Source organism: Microtus ochrogaster, unplaced genomic scaffold, assembly GCF_000317375.1.
Source record: "Microtus ochrogaster isolate Prairie Vole_2 unplaced genomic scaffold, MicOch1.0 UNK6, whole genome shotgun sequence".
NCBI lineage: Eukaryota > Metazoa > Chordata > Mammalia > Rodentia > Cricetidae > Microtus > Microtus ochrogaster.
The window spans coordinates 291,549-301,160 of record NW_004949104.1 but is presented as its reverse complement, the minus strand read 5'-3'; the positions used below and the strand labels follow the sequence as shown (position 1 = coordinate 301,160).

Genomic DNA, 9,612 nt, shown 5'->3' with positions numbered 1-9,612 from the left:
TTTAAACGTGCTCTGCTCCGGTACTACAGGGTGAAGCAACCTCAGCTTCAAATTGTAGTCTTCTCCAGAAGGAAGTTTTACCAAAGCAGATAACTAATAAAAACAAAGTTGGCATCACATTTTGTAAATGTACATAAAAGGTTAAGTATTTAATATAAATATAAATTTCAGCAATGTTACAGATTAAGTTTTCACACAGAAAGATTTTTTCTTTAGTGTGCATGGGCTTGTTTGTTTGTGTGCACCCTTCTATACGTGTCAAATCATGATTGCGGAGGTCGGGTGACAAGTTTCAGGAGTCTATCTTTGCCTTCCACCGTGAGGATCACCAGGTTCAAACTCAGATTGTTAGACAAAGAAGAGTGGCCTTTGCCCACTAAGGTCTCTGGAATGTCAGATTTAGGTACTTCAAAGTTGTTTTTTGTCCACATGGCATCTTTCATTTGGATTCTCATATACAGAACCAAATGGCAGAAAAGAATATTACATAGTATTAATTAAAGATCTAATTACACATACCCAACATTTAATCAAGAAAACATAATACATAACAAAGTAATATAACATACAGTATTTAAAATTTTGTATGCCTGTGCAAAATGTTACTTCTACCATACTACTGTTCTTAAATATCTATCATGAGGAAGGAGAGCTATTAAATCATATTCATTTGATATAGCTAATAATTTTAAGACATGTATAAACCCCATGCAACTAAACTTTTTGTGTGGTGGTGATGGATAGGTGGGTGGTGGTGATAAATTAAACCTTTTTAAAGTTATCCAGTAAGTTTAACCAAGCATGGATCTTAATTATGTCGACCCAGTTCTGCTTTACCCTGCAAATCTAGCAGAGGATGCACAGAGAAGCCAGTGATGGTGGTATAAACTCACCATGTACTAAGTGCACAGCAACATAAACTCTAGTGTCAGAGGCAGGAGGATTACAACAGGTTCAAGACAAGCCGTGTCTACATAGTTCAAATTTTAAAAAATTTCAAATGAGCTGGGCGGTGGTGACCCACACCTTTAATCCCAGCACTTGGTAGGCAGAGGGAGATGGATCTCCATGAGTTCCAGGCAGTCTGTTCTATAAATGAGTTCCCAGATAGCTAGAGCTGTTACACAGAGAAACAGCTTCCAACTTTATTTAGCATTTCTCATATTATCTCAAGAAGAAATGGAAATATCTAATAAACTGGTATAAACTGTTCTGCAACACACTAAACTTTAATAAATAGTATTTACTCTATATAATATATAGTTCAAAGACTAATTACCTCTTTTTCTGAAAATTCCACATTTACATCATTCTTCTGAATATTCTTGATCATAAGTGTAATGATTACTTGAGATTCCGTTTGATACCAGTCATACCTATTTAAAGGAACATATTCATATAATTTCTGATTTTCTTAAAGTTGTTTGTCAAATTAATAGACTGATAAGTAACAAGAGCTCCACCTTGAGGAAGACAATAGCAAAGCAGCTGTAAACAACTTCAGGAAGAGCGAGGGAGGCAGAAGACAGGCTGGCATAAATCTCTCATCTCCTAATACTGCTGTGCTTAAGCTAACACAGAAGAGGAAATTTTAACAGCTACCAGTACTGTCATTTCCACCTAATGCTAACTAACTTAAAAAAATACAGAGATTAAGAACGCTAGCTCATCATTTCTTCTATTCGGAAGAAAAAAAAAAAAAGAACGCTAGCTCATGAAAATGAAGCAATCAGCTTCTGAATCAATCAGCAGCATTGATACAGCAATCACAGATCAACCTGGGTCAATACTCTAAGCTCTGGTCACTGAAGATGGGAGCAAATACTAGGAGGAGAAAGAAATGAGTACAAATTACACAGACCCCCCACAGTGCCATCAAATTATACACCTTTCTCTTTAACTCAATGTTTGAGGGAAGACCAGTGTGTCCTCCCACAGCGAAAGCTCTGAAAATGTGGATGTTCACACTTCCAAACCAGACTAGACTATCATCTCCCAAATATAGAGGGCAAAGCTATTTATCCTGCACTATTATATTCCTAAGAACAGGGGAAGGGCCTGCCTCACAGCATACTTATAAATGGTTTGGAACTGCCACATAAAGCATCTTGATTCAAGAAATGCACTTCAAGGGTCTCAGCACACACCGCACAACAAAGCGCTGCAGCAAACCATCACGTGTTTCTGTTAGTCTTAAGAATACAAGAGTGGGCTTTTCCGATCTGCCATCTGTGGTGGCAGTGCCGCCAGGATGCAGATTTTCGTAAAGACCCTTAAGGGGAAAACCATCACGTTCGAGGTTGAACCCTCGGACACTATAGAAAATGTCAAGGCCAAGATCCAGGATAAGGAAGGAATTCCTCCTGATCAGCAGAGGCTGATCTTTGCTGGCAAGCAGCTGGAAGATGGCCGTACTTTGTCTGACTACAACATCCAAAAGGAGTCCACCCTTCATTTGGTGCTGAGACTTCATGGTGGTGCTAAGAAAAGGAAGAAGAAGTCTTACACCACCCCCAAGAAGAACAAGCATAAGAGGAAGAAGGTGAAGCTGGCTGTACTGAAGTAGTATAAGGTGGATGAAAATGGCACAATTAGCCGTCTTCGTCGGGAGTGTCCTTCTGATGAATGTGGTGCTGGAGTTTTCATGGCCAGCCACTTTGACAGACATTATTGTGGCAAGTGCTGTCTGACTTACTGCTTCAACAAGCCAGAAGACAAGTAGTTGTGTATGAATAAATAAAAAGACAGGAATTGAAAAAAAAAATACAAGAGTGGGAACTGGGATTGGTGTGCAAAATAAAAAGATAGTTTGTTTTCTTTAAAAAAATAATAAGTGGGGGAAAAAACTAATACAAGTTATTTAGCCAGGGCTCACAGAGACTGAACCAACAACCAAGGAACCTACATGGGACTGATATAGGCCCTCTGCATATATGAGACAGTTGGGTAACTTGGTCTTCTTGTGGGACTCCTAACACGGGAGCAGGGCTATCTCTGACTCTTTTGCCAGCTTTTGGGACCCCTTTCCTCATGCTGGGTTGCCTCCTCAGCCTTAATTTGAGTAAGTGGAGGTACCTAGTCTTAGTGCAGCTTACTATGTCACATTTGGTTGATCTCCATGGGAGGCCAGAATAGAAATGGAGGAGGGGGTGGGTGGGCATCAAGAAGCAGAGGGAAAGAGGCGATGTGGGAGAAGAGGAGGGAGATGAAGCTGCAGTCAGGGTGTAAAAAATAATAATAAAAATATTTTCTCAACAAAAAATTAAAAAGTACAAGTTGTTATGTGACTAGTGAATAACTTATTGTGCATTTTGAATGCATGTATGCATGTGGCTGAGTGTACGAGTCTATGTGTGTGTTGCCAGTGGTTGGGTGGCTTCCACAATTATTTCCTACCTGATTTTCTGAAACGGGTTTCTCACTAAATAGCTAGGCAAGCTGGCTGGCCAGTGAGCTCCAGGGATCCTCCTGTCTCCATCTACCCAGCACTAGGATTACAGATACATGCTGGCATCACCAGTCTTTTTGTTTGTTTGTTGGTGTTTTGTTTCTGTGTGGGTGATGGGGATCCAAATGCAGGTGCTCAAGTTTGCAGGACAAGCTCTTTACTAAGCCAAAGTCAAACCTTGCTATTCACTATTGCTACTCACTACTAACTTTGAACTCAGATAGAACATTCCTATGAAAAACTGGTCCAAGTAAGAAGACAGGACTTATATTTGTCCTGCCTCTTGTAGTGTGAACAACAACTCACCTACATGGCGCTTGCTTAGAATGATGAAGCCTTTGCTAGTCCAATCTTCAGCAGCTCTCTCACATGAGCGCGCGCGCGCGCGCACACACACACACACACACACACACACACACACAGACATATGATGGCAGATTACAATTCTGGGTAGCCTACCACTTCTTTATATATTTAACAGTATCAACTTAACTGAAAATAGCTCTCCTTAACACACAGAAAGGTAACATAATGTGCGAGCAAGCTAAGCAAGTTTAGAGATGAAAGCTGCTTGAATTTATTTAAATGTTAATACTAATTAGTAGACAGCCTTAAAATACAATTCTTCATAAAGACATAACAATTCAAAAACATTTAAAATGACACAGTGCGACTCTGCCTTCTGTGGAGACAGACTTTTCTTTAAGCACATTACCAGGTACTGCTTTATAAAAAAAAAAAAAAAAACACAACACTTACTTGATTTTCGACTGAGTTCTCTGAGATGCAGACTGATTTTGGCAAGGTGAAAGAGAAAGATTTTTACACATTAGTTTAGCAATTACACTAAAAATTCATACATTATTAATTCATAGCCCAGTGGTTCTTTAATATGGAAAAAGTACAGTGTTGTGATCTTGGCAGGCTTGGATGGCCTGCCTTACGCAGTGAGACCCTGCCACAACAAACAGTAAAACTTTCTACAAGAATGACTGGGAAAACTGTATTTGTGTAGTATTTCCAGTTATAAGATACAGAACTCAAAACTGAGCAGGTTAGCATTTTGAAGACCATTTTAGCCTGATGTGGTAGCAGCACACTCTAATCCCAGCATTTGGGAGACAGGGACAGGAGAAGCAGGAGGTCAAAATCATCCCCAATGACAAAACAAGTTCAAAACCAGCACAAGCTAATGATATCTCATTATCTCCATCTCAAGAAAGATAAATCATTTTTAAGAGACCGTATAACTTCAGCCTCAATTACAATATCAAATGCTTGCTGCTCTAGAAACAGTAAAGGACCATCTCAATGGTTAGCTTCAGAAGAACATTTCAATCTATTTAGGGCATCTCTGCAGCATAGCCTGACCATTAGAAATAATTCTTCTTACTTCAGGCAAGTCTCATTCATAGACTAGGCTGGCTGACCTCCTTTTTCTGATCCTCCTGCCTCCACTCCCAGCCATCGAAATGAGAATTACCCAATCCATACCACTGATAAACTATATGCTCACTAGTCAAGGCTATGTAAAGTAAAGATGATGCCTGGGGTCATGGGAGACCTCTGAATTGTCCCTAAATGAGAAAAGAAGCAACCAAAGAAGTCAGTCAAACCATTCAAGAGGTTTCCAGGACACAGGTGCAAACACTAACTAGAACAATTACTATTTAGCCTGGAACCAGGACAAAAGCAGACTGAATCCGGGCAGAAGGGATGGCTCAGCAGTTAAAAGTACTGGCTGCTCTCCAGAAGACCCAGGTTCAGTTTGCAGCACAAACTGACAGCCCACAACCATCTGTAACTCCAGTACCAAGAGAGCCAATGCCCACTTCTGGCATCCAAGGGTACCAAGTACACACACGAAAAACTACACACACACACACACACACACACACACCAAACCACACCATGACAGAACACACTAAAGCTATGTACCATTTATTACTGGACCAATGAGAATTTGTTATGTGAATATCATTCTGTTATTCACAGGCTGAACAGTTTAGACACAAAGTATCTTCAGATCCCAAAGGTTACACTTATTGGATGGCACCACTGGGGGAGGCAGGGCCTGGATAGAGGAAAGTCACTAGGGATGAATTTTTTGAAGGCTGTATTGGGTACCCTCTGCTCCCTTTTTCTCTGCTTCCTGATCACCCTGCTGTAAGCAGCTATGATTTGATTATCTCCCTAACCAGATGAGTAACACTGCGCCAAAATAAACCTTTTACCCGTCAAGTCGCTTTTCTCAGTCATCGCAAGAGCCTGGCCTACACACAAACCTAAACTAAGGCCTGAACAAACACTACTGGCAGGTGAATCAGGAAGTCAGCCTGTCAAGACCGCACCAATCGGTTCCTTAAATACCACCCAGGCACCTAGGATTAAGGGGAAAACACGGGTGTAGAGAGATGTTTGAAAAGGGCTTCAATTTTGGAAACTGTTCTAAACTTTACTGGTATACGCGCACTAATCTGTCGGAAGCAGATTAGCTCTGTTAGACACAGTTTATACACAAATAAATCTCTCAGAATAAGTGGTTTTCTCAATCTCAATGTAATTTTGGGAACTTGAGATGGAAATCTTTCTTAAAAGACGAATGAGCATCTCAGAAAGGTAATTATCCATAAAATGAGTTATACACACATTGCCCGACTCTTGTGATTTTACTTCTTGACTATGTATGTGACTACTAGGAAAACGGGACGCCATAATTTAACTGTACTACATGAAAGTCTAAACTGATGAGAAACGAAGTGGACCATGGGACTTAGAGAGATGACTCAGCAGTCAAAAGCACTGACTGCCCTTCCAGGGGACTCAGGGTCAATTTCCAGCACCCAATGACAGCTTGACACAACCTGCCAACTCCAGTTCCAGGAATCTTCTGACTTACACACATACTACACATATACATGGTGTCCAGACATACACACGGGCAAAACACTAATACACATAAAAGAAATTTCTAAAATTAAATTCAAATATTTGTTACTTTTCCTTACAATGACACTGTAATTTTTTAAAAAGATTTATTATTCATTTTTGCTGTTCATCACATGTGAACAAGTGTACTAGGAAGCGAGAGGGCATCAAATACCTTGAAACTAGAGTTACAAGTGGCTGTGAGCTACTTCATGATGATGACAACTACTTAACCTAATAAGTTGTTGGTATTGGTAAGGAAACGATAGGAAATAATCACCCTGATCACACAAAAAACCAATTAGCTTATATTATTTCCTAACTTCATTAAGACAACAGTACTTTGCATGATTATAAATTTGCAGAGTTTTTCGGCCGGGCAATGGTGGCGCACGCCTTTAATCCCAGCACTCGGGAGGCTGAGGCAGGCGGATCTCTGTGAGTTCGAGACCAGCCTGGTCTACAGAGCAAGTTCCAGGACAGGCTCCAAAGCCACAGAGAAACCCTGTCTCGAAAAACCAAAAAAAAAAGAAATAAATTTACAGTTTTTACTTCAAAATGAATTATTCCAGATAACTAAAATTTAAATTGAATTGTTTAATAAGAGCTCATCCCAAACCCTGGCTTAAATATATTTGATTAAGTTTAAAGACTAAGTAAAACGTGAAGGATGAGTGGACTTACCACTTCAGATTCTGATCCTAAAAAACATAAAAAAAGGAAGCATTTTCAGGAAACAGTAAGTTTGTAGGCAAAGATATAGACATTATTTTTACAGCAAACACATCAATCAAGAAAGTTAATTCTTTTTATGTATTTCAAATGTAACAAATTGTTACCCTTGGATCAAATTGTTTTCATTTTGCATCCAGAAATTAGATTCCTTCATTATCTTTTACTGGTAGTAACGTAATACTTTTGGCCAAGCAAAACCATCAAATTTTCCTTCTGACTCAAGAAGAAAAAGAGGGTCAATCGGAAACAGACTATTATTGGGGCTGGGGTATAACTTAGTGGTAGAGCAACCACCTGACCAGCATGTACAAGGCCATGGGTTTGATCCCCAGAACCAAGAAAAAAAGATTAAAATATTTAAACAAACAAACAAAACTTGAAATGTTAGCCGGGCGGTGGTGGCGCACGCCTTTAATCCCAGCACTTGGGAGGCAGAGGCAGAGGCAGGCGGATCTCTGTGAGTTCGAGACCAGCCTGGTCTACAGAGCTAGTTCCAGGATAGGCTCCAAAGCCACAGAGAAACCCTGTCTCGAAAAAAACCAAAATAGGCTCCAAAGCCACAGAGAAACCCTGTCTCGAAAAAAAAAAAAAAAAAAAAAAAAAACTTGAAATGTTTATTTTTAAAACAAAAACCTACCCAACATACTTACCATTCTGAGTCTCCTGGCACCTTTTAATCCAGATGGCAAAGTTTGCATCTGTACCTGGAACAAACAAGCAAACAAACAAAAACACCCTGAGTGTAAAATCCCTCATGTGAGCAATGTAACATATTTATTCTAGCTGCCCACTATGTCCAAAGTAGTGCAGGAACTGGGAAATGAGCGGTCATAGACATTGCCTGCCCAGAGTTCAGCAACCACAGTGATAAAGCTCTAATGTAATCACGGGCTTACCATTAGCGCTTCATCTAGCTTTAACTAGTCAATCTCTCCAGCTTGTCAGTAATCTACATTTCCTGCATCTACCCTGATCTTGAACTCTCTCACAGGGCAAAGGAGGCGTGAAGAGTCCGAAATCAGTCCTCCTTCACCCTGCTCTACAATGCAGCTACCATCTACCCGTCATTTCCTGTGATTCTGTCCTCAGTACCTCATACATTAACAGTCACATCCCCAAGTTACACAGTGTCCAAGAAACTAGATACACATAGTGAGCTATGTAGTTATAGAGAGCAGAGATGTGAATGAAATCAAAAAATTATTCACCTCTGAAGATCTAGAACAATATCTAAACATTAGGTGATCAAAGCAAAAATTTACTAACTAATCTGAAAACACAACTGTGTTTACTTTTTCGATACAGGGTTTCTCTATGTAACCCTGGCTATCCTGGAACTAGCACTGTAGACCAGGCTGACCTCGAACCAGTAGAGATCCGCCTTCCGAGTACTGAGGTTAATGGCATGAACTGCATTTTAAAATTGCCTGACTTATAAAAGGAATTGAACTAATCATGCCTTATCACGATGTTAGTTAGGCACACATGTACTATATTCTTCTGGAAAACTATTATATTCAAACACTAGTCTTAAATAACCTATTTAATACTGGAGAGATGGCTCAGTGGTTAACAGCATTGGCTGCTTTCCCAGAGGACCGGGGTTCAATTCCCAGCACCCATATGGCAGCTCACAACTGCCTGTTACTACAATTCCAGGGGATCTCACAGCCTCACACTGACATGAATGTGGACAAAACACCAATGCACATAAAATAAAATAAAAAACTAACCTATTATTCACACAATCAGTAAAAGCCTCTTACCATACAAGGGGGAAGAAGGGATAAAGCAAAGAATACAGAATATAGAATGCCTGACCTCACAGAATTAGAAAACTAAATTCTTTAGATTTGCAAAGAACAATTATTCTGACTTCTTAAATGAACAGCTGTAGAATCCATGTGCCCAAACTAGGGTAAACAAATTGAAGCATTACTTCCCCCACAGGAAATGACCTTCCTCAGTCATTGCACATTAGAGCCTAACGTCCTTTCCTCTGAGCGAGCGCGTAGCAGAAGGGCAGTGATACTGCAGAGGAAACTTTAAAGCATTAGCACTTCAGGAGCAGGCTGGTCAATTTCATCAGTCCTGACATTCTCGCGGAAACATTCATGTGCACTAGAGGACTACTCAAAGATCTTCAGGGGCCCCTCCACTAGTTACGACTATCAAAACTCTTCCAGACGTTGATAAAAATCCCCTTGAAATAAACTGTTTCCAGTTAAGAACTTTTTTGTTTTAAAGAACTGTGATAACAGGAAAAAAATAATAATACAATTTGGACTATGAAGTTTCCTGTAATTTTCTACAAGATTACTTATAAAAATCTACCTTCCCAGCATTCAATTCTCTATGTAACTAGACCTGGTTAAGTGTTCATACATACTCCTCAAAATCATGGCAATGTGCTGGGCGGTGGTGGCGCATGCCTTTAATCCCAGCACTCGGGAGGCAGAGGCAGGCGGATCTCTGTGAGTTCGAGACCAGCCTGGTCTACA

The 9,612-nt window shown here is 40.1% G+C and overlaps 1 protein-coding gene and 1 pseudogene across 1 annotated transcript in view; one reads left to right on the top strand and one right to left on the bottom strand.

Annotated features, from left to right (window-relative positions):
- Positions 1–9,612, bottom strand: part of Sugt1 (SGT1 homolog, MIS12 kinetochore complex assembly cochaperone) — a 37,326-nt gene that overhangs the window by 17,929 nt on the left and 9,785 nt on the right. The window contains exons 6-10 of the mRNA XM_013353391.2: positions 7,762–7,815; positions 7,061–7,077; positions 4,208–4,239; positions 1,280–1,376; positions 1–93 (exon numbers count right to left, since the gene is read on the bottom strand). Of these exons, the coding sequence (XP_013208845.1) occupies positions 1–93; positions 1,280–1,376; positions 4,208–4,239; positions 7,061–7,077; positions 7,762–7,815 (293 nt within the window). The remainder of the gene's footprint in view (positions 94–1,279; positions 1,377–4,207; positions 4,240–7,060; positions 7,078–7,761; positions 7,816–9,612) is intronic.
- LOC101980758 lies at positions 2,206–2,742 on the top strand (annotated as a pseudogene).